Consider the following 19,926-nt stretch of genomic DNA (forward strand, 5'->3'; position numbering starts at 1 on the left):
CATTTCGAATTTTGTGTCTTCTTTTATTCTTAGTCTAGATAAAGGTTTGTTGATTTTCAAAAAAACACAACTTTTTGTTTCATTGATTTTTTTGTGTGTGTGTTTTTATAGTCTAAATTTCATTTATGTTCTAATCTTTATTATCTCTTCTAATTTTGGGTTTGTTCTTATTTTTCTAGTTTTTTGGGTTGTTCATTAGATTGTTTATGAATCTTTATTTGAAGTCTTTCAACCTTTTTGATGTAGGCTTTTGTTGCTATAAAATTACGTTTCAGTACATTTTTGGCTGTATTTCATAGATTTTAGTATGTTGTATTTTCATACTCATTTCTTTAAAGATTTTTTAAAATTTTAATTTTTTTCATTGACCCATTGGTTGTTCAGGAGCATATTGCTTAATTTCCACATGTTTGGCTGGGTGCGGTGGCTTATGCCTATAATCCCAGCACTTTGGGAGGTTGAGGCGGGTGGATCACCTGAGGTCAGGAGTTAGAGACCAGCCTTACCAACATGGTGAAGTCTACTACAAATATAAAAATTAGCCTGGCATGGTGGTGGGTACCTGTAATCCCAGCTACTTGGGAGGCTGAGGTGGGAGAATTGCTTGATCTTGGGAGGTGGAGGTTGCAGTGAGCTGAGATCATGCCACTGCTCTCCAGCCTGGGCAACAAAGTGGGACTCTTATCTTAAAAAAAAAATGTTCCATGTGTTTGTGTATTTTCCAAGTTCCTCTTATTATTGATTTCTGGTTTCATTGTGGTCAGAAAAGATAACTGACATGATTTCTACTTCTTTGAATTTGTGGAAACTTATTTTGTGGCTTAAAATATGATCTATTCTGGAGAATGTTCCATGTGGCAATAAGAAGAATATGTATTCAGCAATTGGGTGAAATGTTCTGTAAATGTCAGTTAGGCCTATTTGTCTTAGTGACTAGTTGAACTCTGAGGTTTCTTTGTTGATTGTCTAGATGATCTGTCCATTACTGAGAGTGGAGTGTTGAAGTTCCCTGTCATTATTGTGCTGCAGTCTCCCTCTCCCTTTAGATCTATTGATGTTTGCTTTATATACTTACGTGCTCCAGTGTTGGATGCATAGATATTTATAATTGCGATAGGTGATATATTGCTATTTCTTCATGAGGTCCTTGCCTTTTTTTCTGTTACTAAATGGTATCTTAAGCCTACGTTTGCTTTGACTCTAGCCAAATGTCAGAGCAGTCCCAGTCCAGATATAGGGGAGGTCCCAAAGAGGATACCCTGGCAGTGTGGAAAAACTGGCTAGGGGTTAGCATATAGGGGACCTGCGGAATGAACCTCCTATAGCATAATGCTGCTGAACAGCCACTCTGACTTGGTGTCTCCTATGGCCAAGTTATGGAGCAGAGTTTCCAGGACTGAGTATGGTAGTCCCACCTCCCTTCGTCTCTTGCTGTCTTCAGGAATATACCTCCCTTCAGGTACTCATGATCCCTTCTGTGGGTTAAGGCATGGGCAGGTCTTCTGTCAAAGAACCCAAGATGGTGGGAAAGCTGGTTGTCCACCTTGATCTCACTTTTCCAGTGTAGAAACTATGAGTCAGGGAAAATTTCTGCATGCTTGCTGCTGGACAGATTAGTTAGAAGGGCATCATAGAGAATTTGATTCTCTTATATCTGCTTGGAGTTTTTTCACTTCTCTGTGGCCTCAGAGAAGTGAAATCATCCTTATATTTGAATTCTGGGTTATTGCTGATGAGAAGCTTACTGCTGTGTATGTGTTTTTAGTTTCTCATATATATATTGGAGAGGGGAGGGAAGCCAGCTTGTGTCTACGTCACCATTTTGAAATCTGAAGTCCAGACTCCATTTCCTACCTCATAATTTGTAAGATGTTTCTTTTTGTATTACTACTTTGTCTTCTAACTTGAGGTTTATTATAATTGGAATGCCAGTTGCAAATGGAGAAAAAATTTATATTTTCAGTTAAATGTATTGGATTTCCTAAGAACATATTTTATTTTCTACTTACAATATTCAGATCAGTTGTAAATGTAAGGATTTAAAAAATCTCAAGTGACACAGTGTCCTGATGGCTTCATGAGAAAGTCTTTTTGCCTCAAGAGTTTGTATGTTTCTAATGAGATTTATTTGACTGACCTTATTCAGTTTGTTGGTTGGTGTGTTTAAAATGTTCCCTAGAAACCATAACAATCTGAAAGTTTATAAAAGGTCTGGTAACCTCACTTGAATTATTTAAACTTTTACAATAAGTGGCTTTAACTTTATTTCATGAGAGGGAAACTTTGGCTTTCTTGATAATGTCCACACAGTTTACTTTCCTATGAGACTCGAGCTCAAAAGATTCTTCAAGTGGTCCAAATTTAATTGAAAGCCAAAGTGTCTTAATCATAATATTGTGTTTCATGATTGTGGCTTGCTTAATTTTTGGAAGAAACGGGCAGATTGGGAATTGCAGTAGGGCGAAACCAGGAAGGCTTGTGACTTCATTGTTTCAGGCCAATTAGGGAAGTTTGAACAAAGTGATTTGAGGATTTTAGCAGTATACACAGACAAGATGGATATTTTGAAAGTGCCTTTTTCCCCCCTGAAATGAGCTAGGTTTTTCCTGGAATTTTTCATAATATCACTAACTCTTAATGTGGCCTTTGAAAAATTTGTTGTATATTAAGGGGAGTTTCATGGAAAACTATAATTGTATATGAATTAATGTATTTTAGAATAAATTAAGATTATGGTAAGGTGAAAAAGAAACTGGAGGAGATGGATCAAAACAATTTAAAGTCATATACACTAATGGTATGGGCATGTAGGGTTCAGTTTTTATTCAGATGTTACTAATTTTTAATTTGTTATTTAGATTTTGTGTCTTATTATTTTGGCTTAATGTTTAATGTGTGAATTAGAGCTTTAATTTGGAAAAATCTAGTGCTCTTGAGATCCATTTTATTTAGTCTTTAGTCAGTTACTGATATTCAGGAAAGAGGAAACCATAAATTTAGCGAAGGTGCTGGAAATTAAAAAAAAAATGTATTTAAGTTCTGGGGAAATTTTTTTTAAGTATCTTAAAATTTACATAAATTTATTTTTTTGTGATGTACATGTCTGAGTTTTGACAAATGCATAGTCATGTAATCATCACTGTAATCAAGAAATAGAGTAGTCTCATCACTCACCCCCAGATGCCTCATGTTATCGCTTTGCCAAGTCAAGCCTTCTCATGCCCAAACCCTGTCAGCCATCACTTTGTTCTCTGTTCCTGTAAAGTATTTTTTCAGGATGTAAGTAAAATTTACCCGTGTTGTATCAGTTTGTTGCCTTTTATTGTTGAGTAGTATTCCATTGTATACCATAGTTTATGCTTTCATTCATAGAGGACATTTGGGTTGTTTTCAGTTTTGGGTGATTATGAATAAAATTACATACAGGTTTTTGTGTGACTTTTAACATTTTTTCCTGGGTAAATACCTAGAAGTAGGGTTTCTGGCTCTTATGTAAATGTATGTTTAACTTGATAAGAAAGTGTAAAATTGGTTCCCTTCCAAAGTGGCTGTGCGATTTTGCATTCCTTTTCCACATCTCCACTGGCAGTCGTCAGATTTTTTTTTTTTCCATTTTAACAGATCTATAGTAGTGTTTTATTGCTGGTTTAATTTACATTTTCCTAATGACTAATGATGTTGGGCATATTTTCATGTGCTTATTTCTCTCTTCATATATCATTTGATGAAGTGTCTGTTAGAATTGTTTGCTCAATTTTAAATTGAGTTGTTTTCTCATGGTTGAGTTTTGAGGAATCTTTACGTATTCTAGATACATGTCTTTTATCATATATGTGATTTTCAGATATTTTCCCCATTCTGTGGCTTGTCTTCTTATTCTGTTTCTTTGAAGAGCAATTTTTTTCAATGTTGATAAAGTCTGATTTATTTTTTTCTTTAAGGATTGTGATTTTATTGTCATGTCTAAAAACTCTTAGTCTGATCCCAAGTAAGAGAAGTTTTTCCCAGTATTTTCTTGTAGAAATTTTATAGTTTTAGGTTTTACATTTAGGACTATGATTCATTTTCAGTTAATTTTTGAATAAGGTGTGAGGTATGAGTAAAGGCTTATTTTGTTTTTGCTTATGGATGCCCAGTTTTTCTTTTCTTTCTTTGAGACAGAGTCACACTCTGTCACCCAGGCTAGAGTGCAGTGGCACCATCTCAGCTCACTGCAACCTTTGCCTCCTGGGTTCGAGCAATTCTCCTGCCTCAGCCTCTCAAGTAGCTAGAATTACAGGTACGTGACACCACACCTGGCTCATTTTTGTATTTTTAGTAGAGATAGGGTTTCACCATGTTGGCCAGGCCGGTCCTGAACTCCTGACCTCAAGTGATCTACCTGCCTTGGTCTCCCAAAGTGCTGGGATTACAGGCAGGAGCCACCGTACCTGGCCTGGATGTCCAGATTTTCTAACACGCTCTTTGGAAAGACTGTCTGCTTTCTTTTGTTTACCTTTAAGTTGCTGAAAGTTTTTATTTATTTATTTATTTATTTTTTTGAGACAGAGTTTTGCTCTGTTGCCCAGGCTGGAGTGTGACACCGGCTCACTGCAGCCTCCACCTCCTGGGTTCAAGCAATTCTCCTGTCTCAGCCTCCTGAGTAGCTGGGATTACAGGTGCACACCATCACACCTAGCTAAGTTTTGTATTTTTAGTAGAGATGGGTTTTCACCATGTTGGCTAGCCTGGTCTTGAATGCCTGACCTCAAGTGATCTGCCCGCCTTGGCCTCCCAAAGTGCTGGGATTACAGGTGTGAGCCACCGTACCTGGCGTAAGATGCTGAAAATTTTAATTCAAGAATTTATACTATACTTTTCTATCACCATAATTCTACTTAGTTGTCTGGTTATTATTTGTGTTTTTGTCAGTTATCCTAAACCTTCTAGAGAGGGTTCTAACATTTGCAAAGGTTTCTCAAAACAAAATTATTATTTGATTCCATTAAAATAAAAAAAATCAATGCCATATGTTATTTTAGAGATAAGGAGTTAGAAATTCTAATTCATCAACTCTATCTAGATTGGCATTTTGCAAAATACTGCAATGAGAAAAATACTCAATCTGGTGATAGGAGACAATGATTTTAGTCTGAGCTCTGCCCAACCATGTTACCTTGGGAAAGTCACATCAGTTATCTGGCTTTTGTTTCTCCTCCCATTGAATAAGTGGGAATAGCTAATAATCTCTAAGATCTATTCTAACTGAAATAGCCTTGTTGCTATTCAGTGTTGAAAGGACCTCAAAACGTTTAGAAAACATAAATTAGAAAAGCAGGGCCAGGTCTCTGATACTTTATTACATCTGTCATTGCCAAAGTGCCTATTTGCATGTAGTTCTGAGTGTGGTGAATTCTTTTTGTAATGGTGACATAAGTTCAAAATATGGCTGAGATGCAGATGATCTCATCACTCTTGTTAACATGGTGCCCAGGAATTTACAGTGCTAGCAGAATGCTTTCTGTTTTTGTTTTTACAGCTGGACCAAGCGACACTCTCCCTAGCTGTGAGGGAAGACTACCTTGATAACAGTACAGAAGCCAAGTCTGTAAGTTTTACTCATATTCAACTATGTGCCTTATCAAGGCTGCTGTCAGGTCCATCAGTTGTTCTAAGGTCACTGCTTCTTTACTGGAAATTAGCAGTGTGGCTATTCAATGACCATATTTCCAATGCAGGAATTCTTTTATTCAGGCAGATAAATTCTACTCCCTGTCCTTCTAGAAGTCTGCACATCAAGGCTGTACAAGTCTCCATACTCAGTGCCCTTATTATCTAGTTTGGGAGACAGCATACCCAAATGAAGTAACAAAGAAATGAGCTTGCAGTCATTCATTCCTCAGAAGTGCAGAGAGCTCACTATCAATTGCAGAAATAAAGCGTCAGAAGGGATACCCAGGAGACAAATGGTTCCCACGTTGTACTCCTTTAGAATCACTTGGGAGGCTTCCATTAAATATTACTTCTTGGGTCACAGCCCTGGAGAGTCTGACTTAGTATACTTGAGGTAGGGTCTGAGAATCTATTTTTAACAGGTGCTCCAGGTTAATGGAGGTTTAGTAAGAATCAGAAAGGATCAATCAAGTTAGACTTTTGGGTTGGCATGGAAATATAGCAGTTTCCTAGATGTTGGAAAGAGCTGGTTCATTTCTGACAGATTCATTTTGGAAACTTTATTGAACTTCCAAAGGAGCCTCAGACCTAGGTCCCCTGGGTCTTTGCTGATACTAACTTCTATACATAGAAGACCCTGGAGGGAAGCTAGCTAAGATGCTAGGCAGCTTTCTTGCTGAGGATACTTATCAAAGAGGGTTGGCAAGTTTTCCTTCCTAAAAGTGGACAGAATGAACATTTGCTAACGTGGAGGGAGGGTATACCTCCGGTTTTGATGGAGTCTCAGCAAGTAGGTTCAAAATCATCTCCCCTGTAACCTATCAGTCAAGACCTAGTGATTCCACCTTAAAAATATCTCTTCCATCCAGTTGATCCCTCTTTTCTATCTTGACTGCTATAGGTGAGATTCTTGTTAACTCCTTGCCTTGACTACAGCAAGTGGCCTTTTAACTGTTACTGCCTCTCCTTCATCACATTTCCTCCTTAGCTCCTTGACAAGTTCTGTTCTCAAAGCACTGCTCCCAGCATGCCTTTGCCCCCAAGACAGGGTCTAAAGTCTTTAGAGGGCTTTCAAGGCCTCCTCATGACTTTATCCCAAGTAATCTTTCCTATCTCATCTGGTTTTTTTCTTCCCCCAACAAAAGCAGTTTGCCCACTGTATTAGTTCGTTCTCATTTTCCTAATAAAAACATACTTGAGACTGGGTAATTTATAAAGAAAAGAAGTTTAATTGACTCACACTTTCACATAGCTGGGGAGGCCTTCAAAGTCACGTCTTACGTGGTGGCACACAAGAGAGCTTTTGCAGGGGATCTTCCATTTATAAAACCATCAGATCTCATGAGACTTATTCACTACCATGAAAACAGTATAGAGGAAACCACCCCCATGATTCAGTGATGTCCACTTGGCCCTACCCTTGACATGTGGGAATTATTACAATTCAAGGTGAGATTTGAGAGGGGACACAGCCAAACTGTATCACCCACCTCACAGGATTTTCACTGTGTCTGAACCAGTCTCCCTCAAATGCTATGTCCCCAATTTCTCCAGGCAAGATTTTATCTCCAGCTCTTGAGTTTCTAAGCAGGTAACAGCTTGATTAAGGATGTTACTTTGATGTCTTTAATGTTATAGTTATTAATTATATGTTTATCTCCCTCACTGGATCATGTACTGTTTGGGAACCAGACATAGCATTTTTTTTTTTTGTCTGTACCACCATCTCCTAACATATGCACAGAGGGCCTATCAAGCCACCTTGCACATTTGAGTAAGTACTCAATAAATACGTGTTTTTAAAAAAATTTTTTAGATAGAGTCTTGCTGTGTTGCCCAGGCTGGAGTGCAGTGGCATGATCTTGACTCACTGCAACCTCTGCCTCCTGGGTTCAAGCGATTCTCCCACCTCAGCCTCCCAAGTAGCTGCAATTACAGGCGTGTGCCACCACGCTGGGCTTATTTTTGTATTTTTAGTAGAGACAGGTTTTCACCTTGTTGGCCAGGCTGGTCTCAAACTCCTGGCCTCAAGTGATCCGCCCACCTCTGCCTCCCAAAGTGTTGGAGTTACAAGCGTGAGCCCCCATGCCTGGTCAATAAATATGTTTTGAATTGAACTGGGAATAGCAAAATATTATTTCTATTTAAGACTATTTTTAAAGCTTGCTTACTGATTGATCAAAGATTTATTAAAGGCCTGCTGTATGCTAAGCGCCATACAGGTCCTGAGGTCACACACATAGTAAGAATAGCTTACAGAGTCAAGATACACATTAGTAAGTCTTATTCCCAAAGCATGAGAAGGAGGTCATTTAATACCTGGTGTGTTGAGATCTCACAAATACATCTGAAATGAGAGGTGGGCCTAATGCAATTCTTTAATTCCCATGTAGTAAGGTCACCCCCACCCCATGCAGTGACATATCAGTAGCTCCAAAATGGGTTTATGAATATGTAGGAAGGAAATTCTATATTTGCTATTTGTTAGGTTTCTCATTATCATTCCTCTCTTTTCTCCTTTTATTTATTTATTTTTTTCCTGAGCTAGGGAACAGAACTTTGTGAAAACTAAAAAACTGAAAAGACACAGGGCTGCTGTCACTGGTCTTTTATTTCTTAGTGTGAAGGTGGGTAAATTGAGTTGCAGGAGAATAAATCACACCTCCCACCGTTCTGTATGGATCAGGCCTCCTGCTTTTAGAAACAGTTCTTTCCCATTATTTTATTAAAGCCTCATTTGTCTGGGAAAAGGACATCTGACCTTTAACTTTCTATTCTTGTCTCATTTGGAGTTATTTCATGTATCCATAATATCATCAGTTGCCAGCAAACTAGTTCTCTTTTTTTTTTTTTTTTTTTTTTTGAGACTGAGTTTCGCTCTTTTTACCCAGGCTGGAGTGCAATGGCGCGATCTCGGCTCACCACAACCTCCGCCTCCTGGGTTCAGGCAATTCTCCTGCCTCAGCCTCCTGAGTAGCTGGGATTACAGGCACGCACCACCATGCCCAGCTAATTTTTTGTATTTTTAGTAGAGACGGGGTTTCACCGTGTTGACCAGGATGGTCTCGATCTCTCGACCTCGTGATCCACCCGCCTCGGCCTCCCAAAGTGCTGGGATTACAGGCTTGAGCCACCGCGCCCGGCCCCTAGTTCTCTTGATGCTTGATGGCTGGACATCTCTGTCTGTCATGGAAACAGTATGCAAGTAGCCATCACTCTTTTTTTCTCCCAGAGTGATATGTGGGTGGCTGGTATTGCATAATGCCTGCACCATCCTTTGAGTACAGAGTGGAAATAAAAGATGTTTATTTCCACCTGCTGTTTCTGCTTTTCCATGTCTCTGAAACATATTTCCTAATAGGCTATGGTCATGGTCACTTTCTTCTTTATTTCCTACAGTATCGGGATGCCCTTTACAAGTTCATGGTGGATACTGCTGTGCTTTTAGGAGCTAACAGTTCCAGAGCAGAGCATGACATGAAGTCAGTGCTTAGATTGGAAATTAAGATAGCTGAGGTAAGTCTTCACTGAAAATCTTTCTTTATTTCATTTCCCCCCCTTATTTTAAAGGCAGTATGTCCTGAATGAAAATATAAATTGCAACCAAATAATAGCATTTTGTGTCATTGCCCTTTGAGTTCAAGGTAGGACTAATAGCATCCCCTCTAGGAAGTAACAAGAAGGACTGTGACAGAAGAGCTCTTCATTCCTTTCACCTCCCTGGTTTAAGCCCATTCAGTGTCCATATGTTGCTCAACTGAGGCCAAAGAATAGCAGCAGAGAGACCCTCTGACCATTTTTCTTGAAGAAACTCATGTTTGGCTTAAATAGAAGATACATGTTTAATAAATCCTTAGTAATGTGGCTTGAATGGAAGTTTGCTAAATCCAGCCCATGTTTTATGCTATCCCCATTCAGAGTCACTCTGGCTTAAGTTCTGGGCTCAGGGAAGCCTGTTTGCCAATACTGGATATAAAAGTTGATATAGAAGTAGGTAGGGCATGCTGGTAAGCATTTATAAATGACCTTTCTGGCATTACTTTGTACCTGCCCCTGTTTTTCATTCTTTTCTTGCCCTACTTTAATGCATATAATTGTGTCATATACATGACACACAACTACATGTCTGTGTAAATCACCTTAACTTCTTTTTGGCTCATTGTAGAGACAAAAAGATGTAAAAACAAACATGTGGGCAAATAATGGGAACTCCTAAATGGTTAGCTTTGTTTATGTAGTAACTTTTTTTCTAGAAGAAACAAAATGTAGAAATCTCTCTATATGTTCCTAGGCCAAGAGGGAACAAATGTGGTAAAATCTGCTTCTGGGGAAACCCTGTAGTGAAAAAAAAATGATACTTTGTACCAAGAAACTTTTGCATATATGTTGGGAATCTTTTACAAGAGAAGTTGGTAAAAATCTGAAACTGAGTAAAAGTCCAAGTATTGATCGGTTTTGTGTTTGGTTAGGTGGTGGTGCACTGATGAGGTATGCGGTAGGGATGAAGGATAAGGGGCAGGAGGAATTGGTCCCTCTCTTTGCTGTGATGATGTTCGTGTATACCTCTCTCCAAACTCCTTGCAGTGCAAAAAGTTCATTCCTGCATGTCACCTTTGAAGACTGTGAAGACTGCTGCAGATGTTTTGAAGTCCAGGACTGTGCCTCTGAGCCATGTCTAGAATCTGTCTGAATTCTCTTTCCAGGCAAATAGGAGGCCCAGGATTCTCATTTGGACCAAAAGTCTGAAACAGCAGGAAAGGCCTTGCCCTAAGCCAGAGATTTGGACCAAAAAGGGAACTAAAAACAGCTTGGTTGAGGCAAGACTGGGAATTGTCAAGAGGCAAAATGAAGTGACAAATCTATTGTGTGATGGGGAGTGGCTGGCACAGAGCTGAAAACAGCTCTGAGGCCAAAGGGCTCCAGCTTTGGGCTGTGAGGCTGCAAGGTCAGAAGAGGGGTTGGTGAAGAGGAGTGTGGATATTCTCTGAGGCAGTGATTCACACAGAGCCAGGAGGCTGTTTACAAGTTACGTGTGGTCTCTCCTGTGGAAGGTGAGCAAAGGGAAGCTAAGGGCACTGACACATTTAGCAAAGAGGGAGCAGGCATCTGCCAGTCAGCCCTCTGTAATGTTTACCTTGAAAAATCACTGCTAGTAATGCTCACCTCCGTATCTTAAACTACATGTAACTAGGTACATTAAAAAATAGTGGGATACATAGTGCAAGGGAGACTTCTGAGGCTGGGAAGACAAGACAGCCCAGTCCAGCACAAATAAGTCCTTGCAAATATACCCAGAGAAGCGTATACTTAACCAATCCCAGCAAGAGAGATGTGAGCACAAGGAGAGGTCTTATTGATGGAGTAGCCCTTGTGATTGGAATCAAGTGGAGTTTAATTGGAAAGGCTTGCTAGAGGCAGTGAATCTTGGGCAGTCTTGAGTCATAGTTCAAACCATGGAGATGGTGATGGTGGGTAGGAGATGCAAGAGTAGGAGACTCCTGTGTGCAGTGGGAAGGTGGCAAGTTTAATGCAAGGGAATTAGATGATGGAAGGCCCGAAGGCAAAGTCATGACGTGATTGAGGGGAAGATATGAGAGCTACTGCTGGTCAGTGGAAGTGATTAAGATGATCCTTCAGGAAGATAATCATTGCTGCTGTTCTTAGGTAAACATAGTGGAGGCTAGAAGCTCAGATTTGGTGTTGGTCAAATGGCCAAGAGCGTGAGTATTGGGAATGGAAAGCGTATAAAGTCAGGGCTAGAGAGAGGCAGATTTTGAAATGTTTGTCTAGGCGGTAACTGAATCCATACCCCCAGCAATGGGGCTAGAGGAATCGCAAGGCCAAAGAAACAACAGGGGGAAAGAAATGAGGGAATGAGCTGTTGACAAAATGATCACGGGGAGCTGTGGCATCCAGATAGTCTTGTGTTCATCAGTGAAAATTTGCCCCTAGAGATGGAGGGATGGTCTGTGGTTCATGAAATATTGAGATCATTATCTGGAGGCCACAGCTGACAGTGGGATGTTTACCTCAATTGTCCAACTTAAGTTTGATGGTCAAAATTGAGCCAGAAATAGATTTTGCCCATCCACATTATAGCTTGGTAGGGAGATTTTGGGTAGTTCTTTTTGTACTGGGGACAATATTTCACACAGAGGAGGATATGAAAGTTACTTTTCTTAGTCCTGCCTAAAGGGATGTCTTTTTTTCTCTCCCCCCAAGTTGGGTACCACACCGAAGTCTTGAAAAGCTTTATAATACTATGCAGATGTTTTGGCACATGTAGGAAGTAGTCATACTGTAAGAAATGGTTCACTTGAAAAAAAAAATAACCCAAATCTCTTTCCAACAGATAATGATTCCACATGAAAACCGAACTAGTGAGGCCATGTACAACAAAATGAACATTTCTGAACTGAGTGCTATGATTCCCCAGGTTGGTGAAAGCTATCCAGAACACTTGCTCTCAACTGGTCATTTTAGAAGGGATTGGATTTCATCTGTGTGTAAATTACTGTCTCGTAAAACCTACTCTCAGTCTTTGTGGTTATCATCATCTTTGTCAACAATCACATAAAATATCCCTTGTCTGTGTATTGGGATACCTTCTGTTATAGGGAACAGAACATTTTTCCAACAGTGGCTTAGAAACTGAAAGTCTATTTCTCATATGACAAATGTCCAGATATAGGCAGTTGTTGGCACTGGCTCAGCTGTTTAATAGTGTTGTCAAAGGCCACAGTTCTTTCTATCTTTCCATCTTACACTGTTTAGTGTGTTGGCTTTTTGACTTCATGTCTGATGACTCATGGTTGCAAGGTATCCATCACAGCTCCATCTATCACATCTGCTGTCAGAGCAGGAGGAAGGGGAAAGTGCCAGTGACGTGTCTAAGTATTTTACTAGGAAAAACAAAGAAGTGTTTCCAGAACATCTCCAGATGTCTTCCCTTTATTTCTTATTGAGTAGGATTGGGTCACATGGCCACCCCTAACACAGGGGAGGTTGGGCAAGTGAGTAACTGGCTTTCCATTTTAACAGTGGACACAGGCAAGGGAGAAAAGGTTGGGAAATGACTTTTAGGGTAGCCAATCTAAAAAACACCTTTTTTTTTTTTTTTTTTTAAGTCTGTGTCAGAGAGACTAGTTATATACTGGGGTATCTGTTTCTGTATGTATGTAGAATGTAAAATGAGGGAGAGTACAGGACAGAGAGAGGGAGGGAGGGCGAGAGAAAATGTACAGTATAGAGGAAGAATTCAGAAGGAGGGAGGGAAATGCAGGAGAGAAAGAGGGAACAATATGGCAGGGAGGAAAGGGGAGAGTATGGGAGGAAGAAAGATGAAGAGTATAGAACAGAGGAACAGTATAGGAAGGGAAGAGAGAGCAGAACGGAGAGAGAAAGACAGAGGGGAGAGTTCAGGAAGGAGGTAGAGTGCTGGAAGGGGCTGAGGGAGTGAGAGTACATTACTGTCTTAGTGTGTGGGTGAGTGCTGTCCAGATGCAGATGGTACACAACACATGTTTCCATTTGTGATTAAGACAATGGGTCTGGCCGGGCACAGTGGCTCACACCTGTAATCTCAACACTTTGGGAGGCCAAGGTGGGTGGATCACTTGAAGTCAGGAGTTCAAGACCAGCCTGGCCAACATTGTGAAATTCCGTCTCTACTAAAAATACAAAAAAAATTAGCTGGGTGTAGTGGTGGGTGTCTGTAATTCCAGCTACTCAGGAGGCTGAGGCAGGAGAATCACTTGAACCGGGGAGGTGGAGGTTGCAGTGAGCTGAGATCACGCCACTGCACTCCAGCCTGGGTGACAGAGCGAGACTCTGTCTCAAAAAAAAAAAAAAAAAAAGACTATAGGTCTGGATGGCAATGATCAGGAGTTTATTTTGTACACTTGAATAGTTGCATCATGACTTATTGAGTGTGAAATCACAAGAAATGAATGATGCTCAATCTACTCTATCTGCCTTTCTTACTTGCTACCTAACAGACGTTCTCTCATTCTGTTTTGTTCTCTCTCGCCTCAGTTCGACTGGCTGGGCTACATCAAGAAGGTCATTGACACGAGACTCTACCCCCACCTGAAAGACATCGGCCCCTCAGAGAACGTGGTGGTTCGCGTCCCTCAGTACTTTAAAGATTTGTTTAGGATATTAGGGTCCGAGAGGAAGAAGTAAGAACTTTCATGTGAATTTTACTGTGACTTTTATGTTTTCTTTAAATTATAAGGGCCTCCGCTCTCACATCCTTTGGAAACTGTTTTTAAAGAATGCTACATCAAAAGCGTCATAGGGAAAATCCTGATATCCTTTGTGATGAATTGGCCAAAACCATTGTCTTGTGTAATTTACGCTGTGATGATAACATATATTTTTGCCCTTTATTTGTGGTCTTTCTCCATGTTGTTCTCTTTGAGATCCTAAATTGTTTATGAGCTTGGGGAACTAGTTATATAATGATGTTATTTTCTGAAATTTCTATGTGAACAACTTTTTTTCCCCCAGTTCATTCTCAATCTTTTGCTGCTTTTTTTTTCCTGGTTCCTTTTTAACCACTAAGTCACTTTCTGGCAATAAACTAAAGTATCTACATTGAAAAGACATAACACCACTTTGAGAGCCATAGAAAAATTGCACTGATAAAACAACTTTAGGAACTGTCATTTTTTTTTCTTATTTTAAAGGACGTTTTAGAATTTGTTGCTTTGCTAGTTTAGTACTACCAAAAAAAAAAAAATTCTTAACAATGTCCAGGAAGGAGAATTTTACAGGTTCATTAAGGCATTCAGCTTTGACTACAGAAAACGAATCACAGAGTTTACAATATGAATCAACGAGTTTACAAAACAGTTTACGGAGTTAATTGCTGGGCCATGATTAAAATCATATTTTCTTATTTGGACTCAGATGAGGCTATGTTGCCGGAAGTTATGTTTTTAAAAAAAGGCACTTAAAACAATCCTAGGAATAAAATGCCCCTCCAGAAACCCGAAGACACTCGAGAAGAGCTGCTTTTTAAGATACCTTCTGATGAGAAAAGTAATCTGTGTTCATTGAGGAAAACATACAGAAAAGGGAGAAGAGAAACAATTAATTTACTTAAAATTCTATCATTTAGAGATAAGCCAGGATTCTTTGAAAATTTTCTAGATGAAAATGGAATCTAGAGGTAAGTAATTATATTGTAGGGTAGAGCCTTGCTATTTGACAGGTGCTCCATGGGCCAGGAATGTCAGCAGCATCACCTTGGGTGCTTGCTAAAAATACAGATTCCAAAGCCCTCCTCTGTTGAGTCTGATACAGTAGAGCTGGAGGGGAGGCCAAGTAATCTGTATTTTACCTTTTTTTTTTTTTTTTTAACTTCATCTGACTGGAAGTAATCTATATTTTAAGCACCTCAGGAGGATCTTTTTTTTTGGGGGGGGGGTCAGAGTTTCCCTCTTGTTGTCCAGGCTGGAGTGCAATGGTGCAATCTTGGCTCACTGCAACCTACACCTCCCGGGTTCAAGGGATTCTCCTGCTTCAGCCTCCCAAGTAGTTGGGATTACAGGCAAGCGCCACCACACATGGCTCGTTTTTTTTGTATTTTTAGTGGAGACGGGTTTTCTCCATGTTGGTTAGGCTGGTCTTGAACTCCTGATCTCAGGTGATCCACCCGCTTCGGCCTCCCAATGTGCTGGGATTACAGGCGTGAGCCACCGTGCCTGGCCAGGAGAATCTTCTGATTAACTTTTCTTAGGGGGGCAGGAGGGGATCACTGTATTAGAAAATTTCTTTGTACTTCCTAGCTCTCAAATACTGTAAAATATGACCCAAATGATTTTCTACTCATATGCCATTGAGTTACAGAGCACATTTTAAATTTTGGTGGTAATTTCCATGGAAAGGTGGAGTTTGGCCTGCTATAGATTCATACTTCACCTCGTGAGTCAGTTTCTTCTAGTATCTGTGTTAAAAGAGTAGGTACTTCTGAACACTGATTAATTTTACTTCCAAAACCGCCTAATTTACAATCGGGATAGACTGGGACTTGGCTCACTGTATAAGAAAAAGCATCTCTCTCCTGATGATTTTACTTGGTAATTGCAGGAACTTTCATAACAATGGAAAAGACCATGATTGGAGGGAGATTTTACTCTGATTCTTGTCTAAAGAACAATAACTTGGACAAATGTAAACATAGTGAACAACAGTAGAAAAAACATAGATTGAAAAACCACCTCAGCTGTTATGTACATATAAAGCTTCATTTAAAAATAAAGACAGAAATCGGCCAGGTGCAGTGGTTGACACCTGTAATCCCAGCACTTTGGGAGGTCTAGGCGGGTGGATCACTTGAGGCCAGGAGTTCAAGACTCAGTTTTGTGACTCATCTAGCTGTAGGGAAGACCAGGAAATACAGTTGAGCGGTATGCTGAGGAGGAAAAGGAGTTGGAGTTTCTCTAGGCATGCCTTTATCAAAGAGCGTATCTCATTTTCTTGAAATGACCATTTTTCTCTCAATGGCAAATGCTTTCCTGCTCCCTACCTCTATGACACAGTGAGCACCTGATGGCAGGCACTCTTTTTTTTTAGTTTTTATTTTTTGTGGGTACATGACATTTTGATACAGGCATGCAATGCATAATAATCACATCAAGGTAAATGGGGTATCTGTCCCCTCAAGCATTTGTCCTTTGTGTTGCAAACAATTCAATTATACTGTTTTATTTATTTTAAAATGTACGGTTACATTATTTTTGACTATAGTTACCATGTTGCACTAGCAAATACTAGGTATTATTCATTCTTTCTATTTTTTGTACCCGTTAACCATCCCTACTTCCCTCCCTCCCCACCACTCCCCTTCCCACCCTGCAGTAACCACCCTTCTATTCTCTATCTCGATGAGTTCAATTATTTTAATTGTTAGCTCCCACAAGTAAGTGAGAACATATGAAGTTTGTCTTTCTATGCCTGGTTATTTCATTTAACATTATGATCTCTAGTTCCGTTCATGTTGCTGGAAATGACTGGCTCTCATTCTTTTTTATGGCTGAGTAGTACTCCATTGTGTATATTTACCATTTTTTAATCCATTCATCTGTTGATGGACACTTAGGTTGCTTCTGGCAGGCTCTCTTGTGATTGCTTTTTTAAGTGTTGAGGCCTGGCACAGTCCTTCTCATGTAGTAGACACTTTAAAAATTCTAGAAGTTAACCAGATACCCCATCACCACCACAAGGAGGTGACATGTGAATGGAACTCCAAAGGATAAAGAGGAGTTTTCTAGGTAGGGGAGAATAGAGAAAAAGGGCTGGTGAGCATCTCGAATGGTGGAACCAGTGTGAAGCTGGGTGTTGCCTGCAAGGCAGGGGGCTAGAGAGCTGAGGGGCCAGTTTGGGCTTAGGATATGTAAAGGGAAGGCATCAGATTAACGTTCTGAGGATCCTCCCACCTCCTACCTTTCCCCTGGAGGCACTATTGAAGAAATAGCCAGCCAAGCCTTCTCACATTGGGCATCTCTGCGGTGCCTGTGTTTTGAGAATCTGCCTATGAAAATAATAAAGAGGTAATGATGAAGTTAACCACCATTATGGTTAAAAATTATCTTTGATCTTTACAGCAGTTCTATGTGTTGTTCCCACTTTACAGATGAGGAAGCTGAGGTTAAGCAACTTGGCCAACATCATACCTAAGAGGAAGCAGAGCAGATTCTAAATGGGGTCCCCCTCATTTGTGTGTCATATCTCGTTTTTTCCATAAATGTCTCAGTGTGGAAAAGAGATACTTTTCAGATGCTTCTCTGCTCATTTTGGAAATACTAGCATTTTGTACCCTCAGCAAGTTAGATATTGCTAGCTTTGGCAATTCTGCAATTTTCAGGGTTTCAAAGCCATCCTATGTTGGTATCAGCTGTTCATTTCTTATTTTTTAATTTTAATTTTAGGGGAGCAAGTGATGTTTGATTGCATGGAAAAGTTCTTTACTGGTGATTTCTGAGATTTTGGTGCAGCTGTCACCTGAGCAGTGTACACTGTACCCAATGTGTGGTCTTTTATCACTTACTGCCCCCCACCCTTCTCCCTGAGTCCCCAAAGTCCATTATATCATTCTTATGCCTTTGCATTATCATGGCTGACCTCCTGCTTGTAAGTGACAACATATAATATATGGTTTTTCATTCCTGAGTTACTTCACTTAGAATACTCATCTTCACCTCTATCCAGGCTGCTGTGAATGCCGTTATTTTGTTCCTGTTTATGGCTGACTAGTATTCCATGCTGTATATATACCACATTTTCTTTATCCATTCGTTGGTTGATGGGCATTTATGTTGGTTCTGTATTTCTGCAATTGCAAATTGTGCTGCTATAAACACAGGTGTGTAAGTGTCTTTTTCGTATAATGGCTTCGTTTCCTCTGAGTAGATACCAGGTAGTGGGATTACTGGATCAAACGGTAGTTCTACTTTTAGTACTTTAAGAAATCTCCCAAAAAAAAAAAAAAAAAAAAAAAGAGAAATCTCCATACTGTTTTCCATAGTGGTTGTACTAGTCTACATTGCCAGCAGCAGTGTAATGTATCCACGTCAACATCTGTTTTTGATTTTTGATTATGGCCATTCTCACAGGAGTGAGATGATACCTCATTATGGTTTTGTACTTCCCTGATAATTAGTGATGTTGAGCATTTTTTCATGTTTGTTGGTCGTTTGTGTATCTTCTTTTGAGAATTGTCTATTCCGTCCTGTGTCCACTTTTTGATGGGATTATTTTTTTCTTTCAGTTGCTTGCTTCTCAATTGCTGCTTCTCTCCTTTTATATCACTCCCACTGCCAGTCTAGGGGACTAGGCCTCTCTCTCTGAGTGGCTGTGGGGACAGTGGCACTGACTCCTTGGTAGGTGGTATGTGGTTCAGAATTAGAGCAATGAGATTCTCCAGTGGTGGTGGTGCTAAAGACCACATCAGCCCTTGCAGTCCAAGGGAGTAGGTGGCCAGGGAGGGACCCTTGGAGGAATGAGCTGGAGGCTGCCTGTGGGGAACAAGAGCTGTTGTTGGAGATGGAAAGAGGGTAAGGAGGGAGTGATGATCCCTCATGTTATGTGCATCTCCTCCTAACTACATGTTCAGTGATCTCGTGTTGGTAGTTTGAATTCAACTATGGGGGATTTTGACACCATGGAAATTGGCAAATGCAACAAATCATTTTTTTTCTTGACAAGGCAGTTAGTAACATTTACTAGCATATCACTGGGTGAGGGGCACTATAGACTTCCCTCCCTTTCTGTCCCCCTCAATTCTCCTCCTCACTCCTGATTTGAGGCTGCATCAGACCCTTCCCATCTACTTTTATCTGAGGAGTAAGAGTGGGAGGAGAGGCCGAGGAAGGATGGCAGCAGGAGGAGTTGACGTGGCCTCTTCTTCCAGGCCAGGCCTGGTCCCACCCCATGGAGATCATCTGCACCAGGACTGTTTGTTGTTGTTGCTGTTGTTTTGTTTTTTAGAAGATTGGCCTAGAGAAAACTCTTGGAGTTTTGCCAAGGCCCTGCAACTATTCCCGTCTTAAGTTTTATTTTCATATAAAGCAAGTACAGTGTACATTAAAGTAAGATGATTCTTGTTGCATGTTGCCAAAGGATGACCTTGAAAATGTGCTGTTAGGTGGACCTCTCCTGGGGACCAGCTTTTCTGAGAGTGATCCAGGGCCTTGCTAGTTAAACAATGGCCTACAGATGAGCAGCAGAGACATTACCAAGGAGTTTGTCAGAAATGCAGACTCTCAGGCTCTGCCCCATACCTACTGAATCAGAGTCTGAAATTGAATAAGGTCCCCAGGAGACTCATAAATGTTCAAGTTTAAGAAGGACTGATGTGGGATTTAGGAAGTCCTGGTTGAGCTGTGTGTTGAGAAAGATGAGAAGATGGACTTTTCCTAGACCAGCTGTTCTCAAACCTGACACATGTCAGAATCCCTCGGAGGGCTTGCTAACATCCAGACTGCTGGCCACCAGCCCCACAAATTCTGATTGAGCAGATCTGGGGTGAGGCCTAGGAATTTCCTAACAAGTTCTCAAATGATGCTGAAGCTGCTGGCTCAGGGACACACTTTCAGAATCACTGCCTTAGATATACCTTTGGGCAGCCTGTAGGATTTAGGAAGATCTCTGGCTTTGAGAGCCTTTAAGAAGAACCCCTGTGGCTCACTTCAGATAGTAAGACCAAGAGTAGCAAATGCAAGCTCTGGAATCTGAAAACCCAGATGTGAGTCCTGGATTTGATGCATT

General features: G+C 40.4%; 1 protein-coding gene across 1 annotated transcript in view; it reads left to right on the forward strand.

Annotated features, from left to right (window-relative positions):
- PHEX (phosphate regulating endopeptidase homolog X-linked) overlaps positions 1-19,926 on the forward strand; it is a 222,302-nt gene that overhangs the window by 55,242 nt on the left and 147,134 nt on the right. Inside the window, exons 6-9 of the mRNA XM_032286120.1 lie at positions 5,519-5,587; positions 9,052-9,168; positions 12,005-12,088; positions 13,687-13,832. Coding sequence (XP_032142011.1) covers positions 5,519-5,587; positions 9,052-9,168; positions 12,005-12,088; positions 13,687-13,832 — 416 coding nt within the window. The remainder of the gene's footprint in view (positions 1-5,518; positions 5,588-9,051; positions 9,169-12,004; positions 12,089-13,686; positions 13,833-19,926) is intronic.

Source organism: Sapajus apella, unplaced genomic scaffold, assembly GCF_009761245.1.
Source record: "Sapajus apella isolate SASKATOON/1434 unplaced genomic scaffold, GSC_monkey_1.0 scaffold17, whole genome shotgun sequence".
Classification (NCBI taxonomy): Eukaryota; Metazoa; Chordata; class Mammalia; order Primates; family Cebidae; genus Sapajus; species Sapajus apella.